The 21896-nt window shown below is 45.5% G+C and overlaps 1 protein-coding gene across 1 annotated transcript; it reads right to left on the reverse strand.

Annotated features, from left to right (window-relative positions):
- Nucleotides 1–1149: 1149 nt before the first annotated feature.
- ING2 (inhibitor of growth family member 2) lies at nt 1150–9849 on the reverse strand. The gene is made up of 2 exons (XM_073642850.1): nt 9396–9849; nt 1150–2736 (listed from the first exon to the last, which is right to left on the reverse strand). The coding sequence occupies exons 1-2, from the start codon at nt 9571–9573 to the stop codon at nt 2069–2071; spliced, it is 846 nt and encodes a 281-aa protein (XP_073498951.1). The 5' UTR covers nt 9574–9849; the 3' UTR covers nt 1150–2068.
- Nucleotides 9850–21896: the final 12047 nt, after the last annotated feature.

Here is a 21896-nt window from a genome sequence, read left to right on the forward strand (position 1 = left end):
AATAGTATTTTCAATTATTTAAGTGGAAAAAAAAATGTATACATTTTTTTCGTTGTACTATTTTCTGAGAACGGTAACGGTTTTATTCTTACATTGTGCTGTGGTGGGGGTGTGGGGCTTGTTTTTTGTGACAGCTGACATTTTCATTGATATTTTTGGGGTACATACGATTTTAATGCTGGATTTCTCAAACTGATTTCATAGCTGCTTTCCCTATCCCCCCAACCCAAAAAATACAAAAAAGGACAAGAGTATGAAAAGCTGCAGTTCTGGCATTTGACTCTTTACGGTGTGTACTGTACAGATAAGGAGGTCCACCACTTTCTTTTGTTAGGGCCGCTTTCCTGACACCCTGACCAGCACTTCTGTCCATACAATGGCCGCAGGAGGTGTCATGTGACCAGACCTGTCCATCAGCATCCTCCAATCATAAAACACCTCACATCAGAAAGCTGCTTTTCTAATGGAGGAGGCAGATGGACAGGTCTGGTCACATGACCTCTTCCTGCAGCCATTGTATGGACAGATGTGCTGGTCAGTGTGTCAGGAAAGCGGCACTTACAGGAGAAAGTGGCCGACCTCTTATTTTACATTTTGATAACCTGGACTTTTACAAATGGAGAGAATCCAAATGTTAATTTTTATCTATTTTCAATATTAAGGCAATATATATATATATATATATTTTTTTTTTAAACCGTTCCCTTAGTGGACTTGAACCTGTGACTTTCTGATGCTTTGTACTACACACTGTGATACCACAGTAAAGCATAGTGTAAACTGCAGCCTCCAATAAAGCAGGAGTACCAATATGGCAGCCATGGTGGCCTCTGATGCATTGGTGCCTAGTTTAGTGACAGAGGCATGGGGAAGGAGCTCACACTTGCTCAAGTACGTCATTTTGTACAAAAGGATTAAAAAAAACCCCCGCAATATTGGAATATAGTCACCAATGCTGAAATAGTAGTCATGTTAAGACACACCGAGCAAGTAGTATAAACCAGGGCTGTGGAGTCGGTATAAAATGGACCAACTCCTAAATTATATAATAAATTGTGTACAATATTTCAATGCAGTTTTTGGGGAATATTTTTTTATAAGAATTTGGGAAAGTTATGAAATGTCCTATTCCTGATCTAAGGGTCTAGATTTTTAGCTGAGATTAATCTGTGCTACAGTAAATTCATCACTTAAACATGAGCCATGTATGAGGGGGTCGTGGATTCGGTGTTATGGAAATTGAAGAGTCGGAGGTTTGGTTTACAGACTCCACAGCCCTGGTATAAACATACCGCAGGTGATTGTCATGTAGATCGCATGACCGTAGGAAAAAAAAAACATCTAAATAAATGTTTTATTGCTTCTACATGTAGTGTTAATCATTCCCAGCCCCCCTCCTCCTAGCCTCCTGATTGAAGCCATCACTGTGGGAGAGGTTGAGGAGTGACCCCTTGGTGAGAACTCCTGATCACAGCATTAAAACATGGATGGCAAGTGTGAATGAGGCCATGGAAGTATCTCCATAGGAAAGCCCCACACATACAGTCATGTAATACTACCCAGGCAATCTGACAACACTGAGGTGTCCTCTTGGGTCACTACATGCATGTCAGTCATCCAAAGAATGTGTTACATTTACGGAAAGTGAATAAATGCTGGACGGTTAAAACATAAGAAACACCTTTATGTACAATTTTTCCAGAAGTATTAAATGTACATAATTTCTCTGCTATTTACATGTATAGAAATTCACTGCCTGTAAATCAAGCAGGAGACAGTCCTGAAGGGATTTGTGCTTTCCTGATTACAAGCAATGCTCGCTACTCTTTAGTGCGCGTGCTCTGAGTGACTCCAACAAAACAGGATTACCCAGTTCTCAAAATCGCAGCCTTCTGCGGGTACAGTCTACAAAACAGTCACTGAGGGGGAAGAAAAAAAAATATAGTTACAAGCCAAACAGCTGTTAATATTATAATACTAGTAAAAATGTGTCCACGTTGCTTATAACATAAAAAAACAAAAACAAAGCAAAAAGACTATACCAGTAAACAATAAAAAGCCCCCTGCGCTATCTGGACCTTCTGTCCCTTTTTGTTTTGTCTGTATTTTTGCTCATCGTTTTCTCATTGTCTCCTCTGCAGTCAGGACAGTACCACTTGCCCTTTGGTTTGTAAGTGAGTCCGACACAGGAGAAATGGAACCACTCGATGGCACATTCTTCATTGTCACATCCGATCATCTCTCCATAGGACACTTGGTTACACAAGCAATATGTTGGCTCGTTGGGATCAATTGCAAAGGGAATAGGAGACACATCCCTTTCCTGCTTGTGTTTGGCTCGCTTCTTCTTCTTGGAAGACTTCTGCTTCTTCTCTTTAGGCGGATCATCCATGTCATCTGTCCCGTTGACCATATGACACAAGTCCCTGCTCTCACTATTGCGCTGCCGGCGAGGTCTCCGAGTGGTGCGCTCTGCCGTATTGGAGTCAACCTTTATCTTTTCTGTTGATTTTTCATTTTCATCTGGGTCAAAGTATCCCTTGCAATGGGCATCAATCTGCTTGGTCCTATTTTCGACCAACTCAAACACCTGCGTGACCAACTGTATCTTATCATCGCCCAGCTCCTGGGTGACAATCAGCGCTCTCTGGAGCTGCTGCAGTAGGCGCTTCTTCTGGTGGGGATCATTCTCAGTTAAATGCTTCTCGTAGACTTCATCTACCTCCTTCAGAGCTTCTGTAGAGAAGAAAAAAAACAAAAACCATAAGTTACAGGTCAGTGCAGCATTATACAAGCCATTCTTTACTCATTGAAGCCACTGTAGAGTTACTAAGTCCAAAGAATGTACTTTTATCCTGCAGCGCTGCATATGCCAATAACTCAGGATTAGTCAGGCAAGACATTTCTTCTCCTGGACTAGTCCTGCCTCAGATCCTCCAATGACACCTCCTACATTATGGTGGGACTGGCATATGAGTATTGTATGCAGGCTGCCAATGTCCTCCTGTACACAGCAGCATGCAGGGGGAATCACCACCATGGGCAAATAAGTGATATCTGATTAAAAGGAATTGTAAAGCTTTCATCGTCACTCATTCTACCACTATACAACCCCTGGCAAAAATTATGGAATCACCAGGCTCAGAGGATGTTCATTCAGTTGTTTAACCCCTTAACATCTGACGTACTAATACGCGTCTGTGCCCTGGGACTTAAGAGCCAGACCCGTATTAGTACGTCATCGCGATCGCGCACACAGGCTGTGCGGGCGCGATCGCTGCCGGGTGTCAGCTAATAGTACCGGGTGTCAGCTGTGACAATGTGCAGGGAGCGGTCCTGCACCGCTCCCAACACATTAACCCCTGCGATGCTGCGATCGAAGTCGATCGCGGCATTGCGGGGGCAAGGGGAGGTGATCGCCGATACTCACCTCCTCTTCCGGCTTCCAGCACAGTCTGCAAAGGCTTCCCAGGTGTTGCCATGACGACCCGATGTCGTCATGACAACATCCGGGTCACCAGACAGCAGGAAGATTGTTTGGACATGCGCAGTGCATCTCCAAACAATCTTCACACTGTGCACCGCTGATCGCCTGCATGGCACAGGAATGCAGCACCATCCCTATGCCATGCAGGCTATCAGAGAAAAAAAAGTGTAAGTCCCAGAGTGGGACAAAGTAATAAAGTGTATAAACTGTCTGAAAGTGGGGAGGAAAAAAAAAAAAAAAAAAAAAAAAAAAAATTGCAAAAATATAAAAAAAAAATAATAATCCACCAAAAAAAAAAAATATATAATGTACCCATCAATAAATATTATTATAAAAAAAATAAAAAAAAAACCAAAACAATAAAAGTACATATATTTGGTATCGCCGCGTCCGGAACAACCTGACCTATAAAACTGTCCCACTAGTTAACCCCTTCAGTGAACACAGTAAAAAAAAAAAAAAAAAAAAAAAAAAAAAAAACGAAGCAAAAAACAATGCTTTATCACCATACCGCCAAACAAAAAGTGGAATAACACGCGATCAAAAAGACGCATATAAATAAAAATGGTACCGCTGAAAACGTCATCTCGTCCCGCAAAAAACAAGCCGCCATACAGCTCAATCAGCCGAAAAATAAAGTTATAGCTCTCAGAATAAAGCGATGCTAAAAAATATTTTTTTCTATAAAATAGCTTTTATTGTGTATAAGCGCCAAAACATAGAAAAATGATACAAATGTGGTACCACTGTAAACGTACTGACCCGAAGAATAAAGCTACCTCATCAATTTTACCACACGCGGAACAGAAAAAAAAAAAAAAAAACAATTCCTGAATTGTTGGTTTTTGTTTATTCTGCCTCCCAAAAATCGGAATAGAAAGCGATCAAAAAATGTCACGTGCCTGAAAATGGCACCAATAACAACGTCAACTCATCCCGCAAAAAACAAGCCGTCACATAACTGTCTGCCAAAATCTGGAAAAATTATAGCTCTCAAAATATGGCGATGCAAAAACTAGATTTTACAAAAAATGAGTCTTTTAGTGTGTGACAGCTGTCAGTCATAAAAACCCCATACGATTCTGGCATTGCTGTAATCACACCGACCTGAAGAATAAAGTCGTCTAATCACTTATACCGCACAAGGAACGGCGTCAAAAATAGGGGTTGGGGCTGGGGTTGGGATTTTTTTCAAAAGTAAGAAAAAAAGATGACGATATGGCGACTAGTGTTGAGCGCAAGTGCTCGCTACTTGAGTTTGCATCGGGTGCTCTGGTATGCATTGAGTATCGTGGGTATTTGAGTGACATGCTCGAGTCTCTGCCCCATATGCTTCGCGGCCAAAAAACTTTACGGGGATTGCCTGCCATGCACGAGCGATCCCCGCATGTTTTTTTTGGGTGTCTAATAACCGTGAAACATGCGGAGCAGGGACTCGAGCATGTCACTCGAGCACACGCTGTACATGGTGCATACCTGAGTACCCGATGCAAACTCAAGTAGCGAGCACTTGCGCTCAAGAATAATGACAACTTCTTCAATATGATGACCTAATGTAAACAAATTCTGTGCCGTACCTCTGGGTTCAAAATGTTCACTATACACCTTAATAAAATCCTTGAGGGGTATAGTTTCCAAAATGGGGACACTTGTGGGGGAGCTCCACTTTTTAGGCACATCACGGGCTCTCCAAAAGCGACATGGTGTCCGCTAACGAATTGAATGGAAAATCGGCTCAAATTGTTAGCGGACGCCATGTTGCGTTTGGAGAGCCCCTGTGTGCCCAAACTTTGGACCTCCCCCACAAGTGACCCCATTTTGGAAACTAGACCCCCCAAGGCACCTTTCTAGATGCATAGTGAGCACTTGGAACCCCCAGGTGCTTCACAAATTGATTCATAAAAATGAAAAAGTGTTTTTTTTTTTCACTTTTACGAATCAATTTGTGAAGCACCTGGGGGTTCCAAGTGCTCACTATGCATCTAGAAAGGTGCCTTGGGGGGTCTAGTTTCCAAAATGGGGTCACTTGTGGGGGAGCTCCAAAGTTTGGGCACAGAGGGGCTCACCAAACGCAACATGGCGTCCGCTAATTATTCAAGCAAATTTTACAATCAAAAAGTCAAATGGCGCTCCTTCCCTTCCGAGCCCTGCCGTGCGCCCAAACAGTGTTTTTTCCCCAAATATTGGGTATCTGCGTGCCCAGGGGAAATTGCACAACAAATTTTGGGGTCCATTTTTTCTTGTTACCCCTGTGAAAATAAAGAAAATTGGGTCTAAAGTAACATTTTTGTGAAAAAAGTTAAATGTTCATTTTTTTCTTCCACATTCAAAAAATTCTTGTGAAGCACCTGAAGGGTTAATAAAGTTCTTGAATGTGGTTATGAGCACCTTGAGGAGTGCAGTTTTTAGAATGGTGTCACTTTTGGGTATTTTCTGTCATAAAGACCTCTCAGTGACTTCAAATGTGATGTGGTCCCTAAAAAAATGGTTTTGTAAATTTTGTTGGAAAAATGAGAAATCGCTGGTCAACTTTTAACCCTTATAGCTCCCTAACAAAAAAAAAATTTTGGTTTCAAAATTGTGCTGATGTAAATTAGACATGTGGGAAATGTTATTTATTAACTCTTTTGTGTGACATATCTCTCTGATTTCAGGGCTTAAATTCAAATTTTGAAAATTGCAAAATTTTCGCCAAATTTCCATTTTTTTTTCACAAATAAACGCAAGTGATATCGAAGAAATTTTTCCACAATCATAAAGTACAATATGTCACGAAAAAACATTCTCAGAATCAGGGGGATCCGTTGAAGCGTTCCAGAGTCATTACCTCATAAAGTGACAGTGGTCAGAATTGTAAAAATTGGCCTGGTCATTAACGTGCAAACCACCCTCGGGGCTTAAGGGGTTAATGTTGTTGAAAAGAAAAAAAAAATGGTACTCAGTAAGGGTAAAAATTTTTCAGACCAAGCAAAGGGAAAAAATTATGGAATCATGAAAAACAAAACACAAAAGAACACTCCAATACATCACTAGTATTTTGTTGCACCACCTCTGGCTTTAATAACAGCTTGCAGTCTCTGAGGCATGGACTTAATGAGTGACAAACAGTACTCATCAATCTGGCTCCAACTTTCTCTGATTGCTGTTGCCAGATCAGCTTTGCAGGTTGGAGCCTTGTCATGGACCATTTTCTTCAACTTCCACCAAAGATTATCAATTGGATTGAGATTCAGACTAATTGCAGGCCATGACATTGACCTTATGTGTCTTCTTTCAAGGAATGTTTTCACAATTTTTGCTCTATGGCAGGAAGCATTATCATCTTGAAAAATGATGTCATCATCCCCAAAACATCCTTTCAATTGATGGGATAAGAAAACTGTTCAAAATATCAATGTAAACTTGGGCATTTATTGAAGATGTAATGACAGCCATCTCCCCAGTGCCTTTACCTGACATGTAACCCCATTTCATCAATTACTGTGGAAATTTGCAAGTTCTCTTCATGCAGTCATCTTTATAAATCTCATTGGAACAGCACCAAACAAAAGTTCCAGTGATCGCTATACTCACCTCTCCAGTCGGCGTCCAACGAGGTCTGCGGCGGCTTCCAGATGTAGTCATGGCGACCCGATGTCAACATCCGGGACACCAGGACGTTACTTTGGTCATGCGCAGTGCATGATCAAAGTAATGTCTACCCTGTGTGCAGCGCTGACATGCTGCATGGCATAGGGAGCTGCTGCTCTCTACGCCATGCAGCCGATCAGGCTGCAAAAAGTGAAAGTCCCATAGTGGGGCAATGTGTAAAAGTAAAAAGCAGAAAGAAAGAAAAAAAAAAAAAAAAGTAAAAAAGTGTTATCAAATTCTGTCGTACCTCTGGGTTCAAAATGTACACTATACCCCTTGATAAAATCCTTGAGGGGTCTAGTTTCCATAATGGAGTCAATTGTGGGGGGTTTCCACTATTTAGGAACATCAGGGGCTCCCGCTCTTAATTCCAGCCAATTTTGCGTTCAAAGAGTTACACAGTGCTCCTTCCCTTCTGAACCCTGATGTGCGCCCAAACAGTGTATTTCCCCCACATATTGTGTATCAGCATACTCAGGAGAAATTGCACAACAGTTTTTAGGTTCCATTTTCTCCTCTTACCCTTGTGAAAATAAAAAATTTGGGGCTAAAAAATCATTTTTGTGGAAAAAGTTAAGATTTTTTTATTTTCACGGCTCCAGGTTATAAACTTCTGTGAAGCACCTTGGGGGTTAAAGGTGCTCACCACACATCTAGATAAGTTCCCTGAGGGGTCTAGTTTCCAAAATGGTGTCACTTGTTGGGTGTTTCCACTGTTTAGGCACATCAGGGGCTCTCCAAATGCAACATGGCGTCCGCTAATTATTCAAGCAAATTTTACAATCAAAAAGTCAAATGGCGCTCCTTCCCTTCCCAACCCTGCCGTATGCCCAAGCAGTGGTTCACACCCCCCCCCCCCATATGGGGTATATGCTTACTCAGAGATTGCACAACAAGTTGCATGGTGCAATTTCTCCTGTTACCCTTCTGAAAACGCAAAACATTTGTGGGAAAAAAGTGAATTTTATTTTCACATCTCCATGTTATAAACTTCTGTGAAGCACCTGGGGGTTCAAGGTGCTCACCACACATCTAATCACAAGTGGCATTTCTCCGCACATCACAGCCCAGTATCCAGTGCATACTTTCCCACTCTCCTCTGCATTCCTTGGCTGCAAGCGCGCGCTGGACACTGGGCTGTGACGTGCGGAGAAATGCCACCCACAGCTCCGTCAATTAGGGGGATGAGTGTGACTGGGTCACCCCCGGGGGAATCCAGGAAGTCCAGAACTTGACATTAGCGGATGTTAGCAGGGGGTCACGTGATGCAGGTTGAGCAGTCAGCAATCGCGCCACTCACAGGCACATATGGCAGCAATATGCATTTACAAAAATACTTTGTTAAAAAGGTGTAAATCGATGGCGGCACTATACAATGTAGGGGACCACCTCTATATTTGGTATGTTTTTATCAAAGAGCAAAAAAGCCATCTAAATATGGATGGACCCCATCACTATGATCAATAGCTTTTGTGCTCGTTGATCAAAATACACTACACCTTGTGTTCTTAATGTTTACTGGTGTAAAAGGCTGGAGCATGGGGGAAGACAGTGCCCAGAGCAGCCAGTATGTGAGAGGTCCCCCATACAGGCTGGGGGCTATGGGATGCAAACTGTAGGTCAGAGCTGTGCTGCAGACTCCAGGACGCTCTCTGCTGGCAGCCTTGTCATATTACCCCATGACGTGATGCAACAGGTATGCAGACCACCCTTAGTAGGCGGGACTATGATAGCAGGTTCCGCCCATAGGCGTGGCCTTCCTAATCTACAGCATCAATGCTACCGCCCCAGTAGGCGGGACTTCCCCTACTTCACTAAAGACGCATACACAGTAGGCAGCTCCGCCCATAAGGGGCGTGGTCTGAGTGGAGTTCCTGATAAGAGGCTGCCCCGGAAGTGACGCTTACTGTCAGTACACGGGGATTACACAGTGCACACACGAGCTGATACAATGTAACACATGGGGTAACACGGACCCCAACACAGCTCCTGCCCGTACAATAAAGCGCTGAGCTCCTCCATGGCGCCCCACGTCCGGTACATAACTGTCGGGCGCAACTCCGGTCATTAGAGAACTACAAGTCCCAGAGTTGTCTCACACAGCGCGAGCATACGCCGGCTGCACGCTGGGACTTGTAGTGTGCGGACTACTTGTGCAGTTACCACACCACTTTCTGCTTCCAATATGGCTGCAGTGAGCAGTAGAGAGCCGTGCACAGCACCGGCAGGCAGCGCCATCACTGGGGGTCCCCGGCCACGTGTGGGGTGGGCTCCTCACCTCGGTACTTGGTGTCGATCTCCCGCAGCACAGTGACGGTCCTCTGGATCTCCAGGGGCAGAGACTCAATGCACTCCAGATAATCCTCCACGTAGGTGACCAGCTGACTGTCGTCCGCCCCGCCGTGCGAGCAGTAGAACGGCTGCTGCTGCCCTAACATCTCCCGAGCGCAGAGCATGCAGCAGAGTTCTGGGAGTGCGGCGGATTTGGCCGCTGACTGGTGTAAGCAGTCGGGGAGTTGCGCGGCCGCGGGGGCTCCAGCTTCTGTCTCCTCCGCTCTATCTCTGGGGCCGCATTCCAATTTGGAACCCGGCGGCCCGAACTGACGCTCTGCGCATGCGCGCTCCTTCCCTTATAAGGCAAGACGCCCCTTTTTTTCTTGCTTTTCTTGCATTTAGATTTTCCCGCATTTCCTTTACTTGTAGCTGATTGGCTGCATGGCCGAGAGGGGGCGTGTCAGCTATGTGGGCGGGGTTTGACTGTGGCTAGGTCACGCCCATGGGTTTAACTCTTCTGCTTGCTGACGATTCTGTTATGTGAGTGCTCTGCCATGTTCCGCTCCGGGGCCGCGCAGCCTGTGCTCCGACTGGGGGAGAAGTGGCGGCGCCTCATACCCTAATGATGACGGGGAGCTTTTCTCCAGCTCGTTACTTCTGAGGGAACAATGTTGTCTCTTCTCACCATTCCCTCCTATTAAAGTGCGAATAGGAAACGCGTCGCCACATCACGTGGTTTGGATCACATGACCTGCGTGTACTGTGGGTGTTAGGACTTGGTCACACCTTTGTATCGTTCGGCTACAGCCTGCTGTGCAGTGGAGATCTCATGAACTGCGGTTAAAGGGCTGATCACATGCAGAACACTGGCTCTAATTCATCATTATTATTAAGGCTATATGCCAAAGTAGCGTTTTTGTGGCTGCAAAGCAATGTGAATTCGGATGTGCTGTGCACATGATGCGCTAATTAGTGCGCCAAATTCGCATTGCGTTGCAAAACGCAGCATGACCATTTCTACCGCAATTACGCTGCAAATTCGCGGCCATTGAGGAACATTGAAACGCAGCAAATCCGCAGGTGTATGTGGATTTGCTGCGTTTCAATTAAATTCAGTGGCTGCAAATTTGCAACGTAATCGCAGTGCGTGTGGTACCCAGGATGAAGAGGAGACTACAACACCTCTTCATCCCGGCTATCACATGGTGAAAAAAAGAAAAAAGTTAAAAATAAAAAAAACCTGTATACTCACCTCTCCGGTCTCCTCCCAGCGGTGGCGATCCTCTCTCCTCGGTGTCCCGCGGTGTACTTGCAGGACCTGCGGTGACGTCATTTACTCAGCTGATGGTCACGCGACTGCTGACGTCAGCGGTCAGGTGATGGTCGCGTGACCATCAGCTGACTAAATGACATCACCGCAGGTCCCGCCAGTACACCGCGGGACGCCGAGGAGAGAGGATCGCCGCCGCCGGGAGCAGACCGGAGAGGTGAGTATACAGGTTTTTTTTATTTTTAATTCTTTTTCTTTACTATAGATGCAGCATTTAAAGCATCTAAGTTGGTCACACAATATAAATCCATGCCGGTTGCATGGATTTATATTGTGTGACCAACTTGTCAAGCACTTTTCCAAGTGATGCTCAAAATTGCTTGAAAAAGCGCATGCGAAAACGCATGTAAAAACGCTTCTCTCTGGCAGAAAAACCGTATGTAAATCTGCATGCGTTTTTTTCTGCCAGAGAGAGGCAAAAACGCACTGCATCAAATCTGCAACATGGGCACATAGCCTTATAATTATAGCACCATTTATTCCATGGCGCTTTACATGTGAGAAGGTGTATACATAGCAAACAACAAGTACAATAATCTTAGACAATAGAAGTCACCAACTGGTACAGGAGAAGCGAGGTCCCTGTCCGCGAGGGCTCACAATCTACAAGGGATGGGTGAGGATACAGTAGGTGAGGGTAGAGCTGATCGTGCAGCGGTATGGTGAAGCGATGGTTACTGCAGGTTGCAGGCTTGTCGGAAGAAGTGGGTATTCAGGTTTCTTTTGAAGGTTTCCACGGCAGGCGAGAGTCTGATGTGTTGGGGTAGAGAGTTCCAGAGTAGGGGGATGCACGGGAGAAATCTTGTATGCGATTGTGGGAAGAGGAGATAAGAGGGGAGTAGAGCAGGAGATCTTGTGAGGATCAGAGGTTGCGTGCAGGTATGTACCGGGTCACAGATGTCCAGTCATGGCCAAAAGTTTTGAGAATGACACCAAAATTATATTTTCACATGATCTGCTGGCCTCTGGTTTTTATTAGTGTTTGTCTGATGTTTATATCAAATACAGAAATATAATTGCAATCATATTATGGGTACCAATAGGTTATATTGACAGAATGAGTTAATGCAGCAAGTCAATATTTGCAGTGTTGCCCCTTCTTCTTCAAGACCTCTGTAATTCTCCCTGGCATGCTCTCAATCAACTTTTGGACCAAATCCTGACTGATAGCAGTCCATTCTTGCATAATCAATGCTTGCATTTTGCCAGAATATGTTGGTTTTTGTTTGTCCACTCGTCTCTTGATGATTGACCACAAGTTCTCAATGGGATTAAGATCTGGGGAGTTTCCAGGCCATGGACCCAAAATCTCTATGTTTTGTTCCATGAGCCATTTAGTTATCACCTTTGCTTTATGGCAAGGTGCTCCATCATGCTGGAAAAGGCATTGTTGGGCGCCAAACTGCTCTTGGACGGTTGGGAGAAGTTGCTTTTGGAGGACATTCTGGTACCATTCTTTATTCATGGCTGTGTTTTTAGGCAAGACTGTGAGTGAGCCGATTCCCTTGGCTGAGAAGCAACCCCACACATGAATGGTTTCAGGATGCTTTACAGTTGGCATGAGACAAGACTGGTGGTAGCGCTCACCTCTTCTTCTCCGAATAAGCTGTTTTCCAGATGTCCCAAACAATCGAAAAGGGGATTCATCAGAGAAAATGACTTTGCCCCAGTCCTCAGCAGTCCACTCCCTGTACCTTTTGCAGAATATCAGTCGGTCCCTGATGTTTTTTCTGGAGAGAAGTGGCTTCTTTGCTGCCCTCCTTGAAACCAGCCCTTGCTCAAAGAGTCTCCGCCTCACAATGCGTGCAGAAGCACTCACACCAGCCTGCTGCCATTCCTGAGCAAGCTCGGCACTGCTGGTAGTCCGATCCCGCAGCTGAAACAGTTTTAAGATACGGTCCTGGCGCTTGCTGGTCTTTCTTGGGCGCCCTGGAGCCTTTTTGACAACAATGGAAGCTCTCTCCTTGAATTTCTTGATGATGCGATAGATTGTTGACTGAGGTGCAATCTTTGTAGCTGCGATACTCTTCCCTGTTAGGCCATTTTTGTGCAGTGCAATGATGGCTGCACGTGTTTCTTTAGAGATAACCATGGTTAACTGAAGAGAAACAATGATACCAAGAACCAGCCTCCTTTTAAAGTGTCCAATGATGTCATTCTTACTTAATCATGACTGATTGATCGCCAGCCCTGTCCTCATCAACACCCACACCTGTGTTAATGGATCAATCACTAAAACGATGTTAGCTGCTCCTTTTAAGGCAGGACTGCAATGATGTTGAAATGTGTTTTGGGGGTTAAAGTTCATTTTCTGGGCAAATATTGACTTTGCAAGTACAGTAATTGCTGTTAAGCTGATCACTCTTTGACATTCAGGAGTATATGCAAATTGCCATTACAAAAAATGAAGCAGTAAACTTTGGAAAAATTACTATTTGTCTCATTCTCAATACTTTTGGCCATGACTGTACCCTAAAATTGTATCAATTAAAATATCAACTCGTGTTGAAAACAAGTTCCTACACAACTCTATTGATGGAAAATGCAAAAAGTTGAATACCTCATTAAAAGGAGACACAAACCAAATTCTTGTTTTACAAATTTCTGAATTTAAACCAAAAAATGGGAAAAAAAATTGGTATCGCAGTAACCATACTCACTTATAGAATCATATGGAGTAATTTTTACCGCACAACATCCAAAAAATACAGCACATGGAGGATTTTAATTTCTTTCACCTTTTCATCCCACTTGTATTTTTTGCCTTGTCTTTCTGTAAATTACATGGTAAAATTAATGGTGTCAATCGTATCTAAAAGTCGTCTTGCAAAAAAATAAGCCCTCATACGGCTATGTTGATGGAAAAATAATAAAGTTATGGCTCTTGAAAAAAGGGGAGGAAAAATTGAACATTCAAAAATGAACATTTGCCTGGTCATAAAGGGGTTAATGCCTAGGTCATGTTCCAGTTCCCACACAGTGCAGGGCATTGTTCACATATGCAGGGTCGTACCTCGGGGGGGGGGGGGACAGGTGCAGAGCCGGGCCGCCTACTGCGGCGGTCTGATGTGTCTCCCCTGGCGGCTGCATTCTGCTGCCCCCCAGACTGGGAGTCGGCAGTTCTCTGAGTAGGTTGTCAAGCTGACACCGCGCTGAGAAAAGCTGCAGCTGCCGGCTCCCAGTGTTATAGCTCTGATCTCAGAATCAGAGCGACGCCAGCAGCATGATCCAGTCATGTGATCACCCTGCTGACGTCACTCACCGGCGCTGCAGCTCAGGTAGAGGCGGCCCTTGGTGGAAAGTGCTCCACACTGGAGCTGAAGACACCGAAGACAGAGGTGAAGATTAATTGTGGGGGGTGAGACTGAGTTCTGCTATGTCTGGGGGGGGGGGGTGATTTATGATATGTCTGGGGGGGTTAATTTATGATATGGCTGGGGGGGATGATTTATGATATGGCTGGGGGGTGATTTATGATATGGCTGGGGGGGGTGATTTATGATATGGCTGGGGGGGTGATTTATGATATGGCTGGGGGGGTGATTTATGGTATGGCTGGGGGGGTGATTTACTATGGGGGATGACTTACTATGGGGGGTGACTTATGGTATGACTGGGGGAGATGTACTATGGGGAGAGATTTATTGTATGGCTGGGGGGACATTTAGTGTGGGGGAGATTTTGTGTGTGGGTGATTCGTGGGGACACAGAATGGGGAATGGGGAGGATGGGTGCGTATGCAATATGGGCAGCGAAAGAGGGGAATGTATACGGACACAGTATGGGGAATTGGGAGGATGTGTGAGGAGTTAAATATATGAGGAGACAGTATGGTTAGCAGGGGGGATGTGAAAGAAGACAGTATAAAGAGGAGGAGGGGAGGGGGAAATAATGGTGGGAGAAAAGTGTGAGTTGGCACAGAATAGAGACTGAGAAGTGTTGGGGGTGAAGTATGGGGAGACAGTGTAAGGGCACAGTAAGCCAAGGAGGGGGGAGTATGATGAGGGGGCACAGTATAGAGACTGGGCCCTATAGAGGGGACACAGAGTGAGGGCAGTGTGAAGCGGTGGCCCAGTATGTTAAAGAGAGGGCAGTGCGAAGAGCATGTACCATAAGAGGGATAGTGTGGGGTCATGTTTTGTGCAGGGAATATAGTGAAGGGCAATTATCTATTCAGGGACTCAGCGTAGGGCAGATACTTGTATTCAGGAGCATTATAATAACACTGCTTTTCTTTAAGGGCATCGTGTGGGGATGTGCAGCAGAAGACCGGAGAAGATGGAAGTCTGCAGAGACGGCTGTGGATGAGAAAAGTCATCATTGAGTCTGGACAAGATGGAGAAGAAATATGATAATTGCTTGCCGGTAATTTGATTTTCCAGAACCATGACAGCACCGTACAGAGACAGGATATCTGCCCCCAGGAACAGGAAACCTACCAAAATAAAAGGAGCGGCATCTCTCCTCCTCCTCAGTGTGTTTACTGAGAATAAGAGGTAACCGCCTTGTTAAGACATATCTGCATACAACAATAGTTATCAACATTCACCTTATAGTGTTTACACAAACCAGTGTTTTGTTTTGTTTTTAAAAAAAAAAAAAAACAGGACGTTTTCCACCACCAACGAAAAAAAAGAAGAAAGGGAGGGAAGTAGCACGGTGCTGTCATGGTTCCGGTAAATCAAATTACCGGTAAGCAATTATCATATTTACCCTTCACCATGACAGCACCGTACAGAGAGATTAATATAGATGAAATCCCTAGGGCGGAACCACAGCTGAAAGAACCTTTCTCCCAAAGGAAAGATCAAACAGCCCAAGATCCAACCTGTAGTGTCGGAGACGCCCAGATTGCCGCTTTGCAAATCTGGTCTACTGAGGCATTGGCTCTTTCTGCCCAAGAAGTAGCTATGGCCCTAGTAGAATGTGCTTTTATTCCTTGAGGGGTATCACAGTCAGACGCAGAGTAGGCTAAAATTATGGCTATTCCAACCCATCTGGCAATTGTGGATTTAGTAGCTGCTTTACCCTTGTTTGCTCCCTGAAAAGAAACAAACATGGCCGAGGACTTCCTCTACTGACTCGTTACCTCAAGGTATCTAAGGATACACCTTCTCACATCTAGGGAGTGAAATGTTATTTCCCCTTTGATTTTTGGTTCATCACAAAATTAAGGGAGCACTATCTCTTGATTCTTGTGAAGTCTAGAGCTTATGTTTGGGAGGAACGCTGGGTCTGGCTACAATATCACTCTGTCTTGTAAGATGTTTCTAAACGGGGGATTGATCGAGAGGGCTTGTAACTCGCTCACCCGCCTAGTAGAGGTTAGTGCCACCAGCAGTACTGTTTTTAGTGTAAGTACTTTAACCGCAGCGGATGAGATGGGCTCAAAAGGAGCCTTTGTAAGGGCATTGAGGACTAAATTAAGGTCCCAGGGGGCAACCCTGGGACTGGCTATAGGTCTGGATGAAAAGGATGCTTTTATAAACCTATTATAGCATCGGCGTCTCTGCCTCCTGACAGGCAGAGACGCCGTCCCCCTTGCCGCCGCGCTCCTGGCCCGGCGTCTTCCGGCTCTCTTGCTGCTGCTGGCGCTCGCAGCTTCCCGGGCACTGTGCTTAGGGCGCGCGCACGCACTCCCTCCCTCTTAAAGGGGCCGCGCGCGCCATCATAAGGAGTCCCCGGCCAATGGCCGGAGGACTTCTCATATAGAAGGTTGTAGCACTGTGTACTAACTCTGCTTCAGCCCTCAGGTCCCGCTGCCAGCCTGGCTACCAGTCCAGTCCGCCAACCTGACTACCAGTCCGCCAGCCTGACTACCAGCCCAGTCCAGTACGCCAGCCTGACTACCAGTCCAGTCCGCCAGCCTGACTACCAGTCCAACCCGACAGTCTGCTTACAGCCCAGTCTGCCAGTCTGTCTATGGGCTTGGCCAGTCCGCTTATCCGGAGCCTTTACCTGCTACCTGTCCCCGCCAGCCAAGTACCCTCTCCAGCCCGACGGTCTGCCTATGGTCCAAACCCGCCAGTCTTTCTATGGGCCAGGCTTGCCTGACTACCCAGAGAATGTACCAGTTACCTGCCGTGCCTACCAGCCAGCCTACCTGAATGCTCCTACCAGTTACCCGTGGTGTCTGCCAGTCCGTCTACCTGGATCACCCATCAGCCTGCCTGCCGTGCTCATCTGCTGTACCGGTCAGTCCCTGCCTTCTGACCCATGGGAGTCACCTGCTCTCATACAAGGACTGGTTCAGAGTAGCACCTGGTCCTTCCCTGGTTCACGGAGTCGATTGAGCCACCGTGCGACCTTGGTCAGTCCGAGTTGATACCTAGTTACGCCCCTCTGGTATCTCCTTGCACCGCAGCACAGAGGTTCCACCACCCGGATCCGTAACACCTATGTATACATGGGTGATCAGCTATTTTATGATCAAAATGCACGCCTAAGGCTAAAGCCTGCACTTTTAAGGAGGTAGTGGAGAGACCCCTCTCTAGACCCTTTTGGAGGAATTCCAGTATTTCTGAAATGGGAACTGGCTGACTTTGGGGAGTCATGACTCGACCCGAAAATTTAAGAAAACTATTCCAAATTTTTCCGTACTTAAGGGAGGTGACTTTTTTCCTGCTCAATAGCTAAGTGTTCTGAGAATCCCTTTGTTGATAACAATCCCCTCTCGAGTTCCAGGCCGTTAGGTGTAGTCTGGGAACCTGAGGATGGGCCACCTGACCCTGAGATAATAGCTCTGGATTGTCGGGTAGGATCCAGGGGTCCGAGACAGACATGACCCTTAGCTAAGTAAACCAGGCCCTTTTCGGCCAGAAGGGGGCAATCAGTTCAGTATTACTCTGCCTTTTTCCTCGCGTATTTTCCTTAACACTATGGGAATCAAGGGAAAGGGCAGGAAAGCATATGCCAGGCGAAACCACCATTCCTGCAGAAGAGCATCCACCCCATCTGTTTTCTCTGGTGGCAAATAAGTCTATTTCTGGAAGACCCCAGGCTGAACAGATCTGACCGAAAACTCTTCTGTTTAGAACCCATTCTCCTTGACTGAGTGAATGGCGACTTAAGTAATCTGCAATGATATTTTCTGAACCCCTTAAGTAGCGGCTTGAAAGTGACAGAAGATTTTTTTTCCGCTATGGAGAATATTTTCTCTACCTCTAACATCAATGGGTCTGATCTGGTTCCCCCTTGGTAATTCAAATAAGCCACCGCTGTGCTGTTGTCCGACAGGATCACTACATCTTTTCCTATGCTGAATTTTAAGATTGCCTGTAATGCTTTTCTGACTCTGGTCAGTTCTTTTAGGTTTGAGGAACCGTTTTTTAATTTTGAATCCCACAAACCTTGAAACCAACCCCCTTCTAGGTGGGCACCCCAACCTGTTGGGCTTGCGTCCGTGGTGACTACGACTGGATTTTTTACTGTCCATGGGACTCCCTTCAGAAGATTTCCTGAATCTGCCCACCAATGTAGAGAATTTAGTGTACTGGCCGACAGCTGAAATTTGTAATCCAGCTGATCTCCCACTGAGGACTGTATTTCTAGGATTTCCCACTGCAGTTTCCTTGTGTGGAAATGAACCCACTGTACTGCTGTAATTGTGGCTGTTAGGGATCCTAGTAAGGACTTGGCCTCTCTTACTGAGACACGTCTTCCTTGAATATTTATAATTTTTTGTTTGATTTTTTTAAACTTTCTCCTGTGGGAGGAAGCAACGCTGATGAATAGCATCCAGATTGATGCCCAGAAAAGTCTGAAGTTGAATGGGTTTGGGCCTTGATTTTTCTTCGTTTATTATCCAACCCAATTTTGTTAGGACGGATGGAACTCGTTTGGCCGCTGCAGTACAGGCTTTTTCTGTCAAAAAGTCGTCTAGGTATGGCACTATTAACGTCCCTTTTTCTTATATATGACGTCATTTCCGCCACTATTTTGGTAAAAATCCTGGGTGCCAGTGACACCCCAAACGATAGGCACTGATTGTTAGAACCTTGCTGTTAGGTTTTTTTTCCTTTGCTGGTCACATGACCTTGTTGGCCTATTTAGTCCTGCTCCGCCCTTCTGGCTTTGCTGGACTTCATTGTATAACTACTTTCTAGCTAGCCTGTGCTCTGTATCTAACTCTGTTAGTTTGCTTGGTCTACGGACCTCTATGTTCTATATATTTTGTTTGTTCGTCTGTCTGCTACTATTTCTGTTAGGAGGTGTCCCATATTCCTCCCAGTCCTTAGTACTTGTAGGGATTCCTCCCCCACATCTATAGGTCTTCGTACAGACTAGCTTAGGACTTTAGCAGGTCTGATCGCAGGATCAGGTTCCCTGTTACATCGTAGGGATTCAGCTGAGTTCTATCGTAGGGACAGATCTCCTCTCTTTCCTTAGCTCTGGTAGCAGAACATAACAGTAAGTCCAGCCAGCAAATTCTCTAAGGAAAGATTTTTTTTGTTCCATCATGGTGTCGGTTCAGGATTTGGCTAAACACCTGCAGGGACTCTCTCTGGAAGTGGCCGAGCTCCGTCAGCACGTGAGTAACTGTTCTGGAGCACATTTCTTGGAGCCTAAGGTATGTTTGCCGGATTTATTTTTTGGTGAACATCGAGAATTTTTTTCATTTAAAAATGCTTGCTTATTGTATTTTCGTTTGAGACCCAAGTCCTCTGGGGATGAATCCCAGCGCGTAGGGTTCATAATGTCACTTTTGCGCAAAGAGCCTCAGGAGTGGGCCTTTTCTTTGCAACCTAGTGATACATGCTTCAGATCAGTGGATAGTTTTTTTTCTGCTTTAGGACTATTATATGATGATCCTGACCGTGTCGCATCAGCTGAGACTGAGTTGAGACGTCTAAAACAAGGATCAGGTAATGTCGAAAAATATTGTACACATTTTCGTCGTTGGTCCACTCAAACAGGGTGGAACGATTCTGCTCTGAAAAGTCTATTTCTTGCTGGGCTCAGTGAAAGGGTTAAAGACCTGCTAATTGCTTATCCTACACCTGAGGATTTGCAACAGGCTATGCAATTAGCTATACGGGTGGATAGAAGACTGCGTGCTAGGGTTAATGAGAGCAAATCCTCTGCTATGTCAGTTTCTGGTTATGATAATGTGTGTACTAACAGTGGTGAAACGATGGAGATTGGATCGGTGGCACCTCGCTCTCAAGAAAAAGACCGTCGTTTTTCGAAAGGCTTGTGTTTCTATTGCGGAAAATCTGGTCATTTGATTAAAGGCTGTGAGCTTCGTATGAAGAAAGAAAAAAAAATGGTCAGTCATGCCCGTATTGCCTGTTTAAATTCCAAGGGTATATTTTTAGCTGCTTTAGACTCCGTTTTGGAAGATGAGATTCTTAAAGCTCAGGAGAATGCCCCATCTAACACTCCTCATGGGAGGTTGTTTGTGCCTGGGACCTTTAGGAGAGATTTGTTTGTTGAGTGTCACGAATCTCGGTTGGCAGGTCATCCCGGAATCTCTGAGACCAAGAGACTGGTGGGTCGCAGTTTTTGGTGGCCTGGATGGCAGAAGGAAGTCATTAAGTGGGTACGCCAATGTACTGTATGTGCTAGATCTAAGTCCTCACATACTCCTGCTGCGGGGTTGCTTTGTCCTTTGGAGGTCCCCAGTGCTCCTTGGACACATTTGGCTATGGACTTTATAACTGACCTTCCCCCCTCTGAGGGTTTTACTGTCATCTGGGTGGTCGTGGACCGTTTTAGCAAGATGTGTCACTTGGTTCCCTTCATCAAACTGCCCTGCGCTAAAACTCTCGCTAAGGCCTTTGTCAAGGAAATTGTCAGACTTCATGGCGTTCCTACTGACATTGTTTCTGATAGGGGTCCTCAGTTCGTGGCTCGTTTTTGGCGTGCCTTTTGTGACAGGTTGGGAATTCATTTGTCGTTTTCGTCCGGATATCATCCTGAATCTAATGGCCAGACAGAAAGGAAAAACCAGGATGTTGAGCAGTTCTTGCGTTGTTTTGTGGCAGACAATCAAGAGGGGTGGTCTGAGTTTCTGCCACTTGCCGAATTTGCTCTGAACAATCATACATCTTCTTCTGCTGGTTGTTCGCCTTTTTTTTGTTGTTCTGGGAGACATCCGTCGTTTGGGTCGTTCTCCAAGTTGGGATCTGCCGTGCCTGAGGAGGAGAATTTTTCCGGTGATTTGGAAAGAGTTTGGACGGATGTGCGTGGTAATCTTCAGGAGGCCAACAGAAAATCTAAAGACTACTTTGATAGGAAACGACAGGAGGTTTTGTTCGCTGTTGGTGACATGGTTTGGTTGTCCTCTAGGAATCTGCGGTTGAGGATTCCTTCTAAGAAATTGGGTCCCAAGTTTGTAGGGCCCTTTAAGGTGCTTCAGGTTGTCAACCAATCTGCTGTTAGGTTGGAGGTTCCTACCTCCTGGAGAATTAATCCGGTCTTTCATGTCTCTCTGTTAAAAAAAGCTGTTGTGTCGGATGGTGACGCCTCTGCCTCTGTTCCTCCGGTGGTGGAGGACGGGGAATATGAAATTTCTCGCATCCTTGACTCTAGACGGTATAGAGGTACTTTGCAGTATCTTGTGGCCTGGAAAGGTTTCGGACCCGAGGATAACTCTTGGGTGAGGTCAGATGATGTTTCCGCTTCCAGACTTATCAGAGCGTTTCACAGGAGATTTCCTGATAAGCCTGGTCCTAGGGGATCCGGAGGATCCTCTTAGAAGGGGGGGTACTGTTAGAACCTTGCTGTTAGGTTTTTTTTCCTTTGCTGGTCACATGACCTTGTTGGCCTATTTAATCCTGCTCCGCCCTTCTGGCTTTGCTGGACTTCATTGTATAACTACTTTCTAGCTAGCCTGTGCTCTGTATCTAACTCTGTTAGTTTGCTTGGTCTACGGACCTCTATGTTCTATATATTTTGTTTGTTCGTCTGTCTGCTACTATTTCTGTTAGGAGGTGTCCCATATTCCTCCCAGTCCTTAGTACTTGTAGGGATTCCTCCCCCACATCTATAGGTCTTCGTACAGACTAGCTTAGGACTTTAGCAGGTCTGATCGCAGGATCAGGTTCCCTGTTACATCGTAGGGATTCAGCTGAGTTCTATCGTAGGGACAGATCTCCTCTCTTTCCTTAGCTCTGGTAGCAGAACATAACACTGATATTATAGATGCAGAAGGTCGTCTTGGAACTCTAATGC

Source organism: Phyllobates terribilis, unplaced genomic scaffold, assembly GCF_046119375.1.
Source record: "Phyllobates terribilis strain yellow unplaced genomic scaffold, ASM4611937v1 Scaffold_1__5_contigs__length_1240528914, whole genome shotgun sequence".
Taxonomy (NCBI): domain Eukaryota; kingdom Metazoa; phylum Chordata; class Amphibia; order Anura; family Dendrobatidae; genus Phyllobates; species Phyllobates terribilis.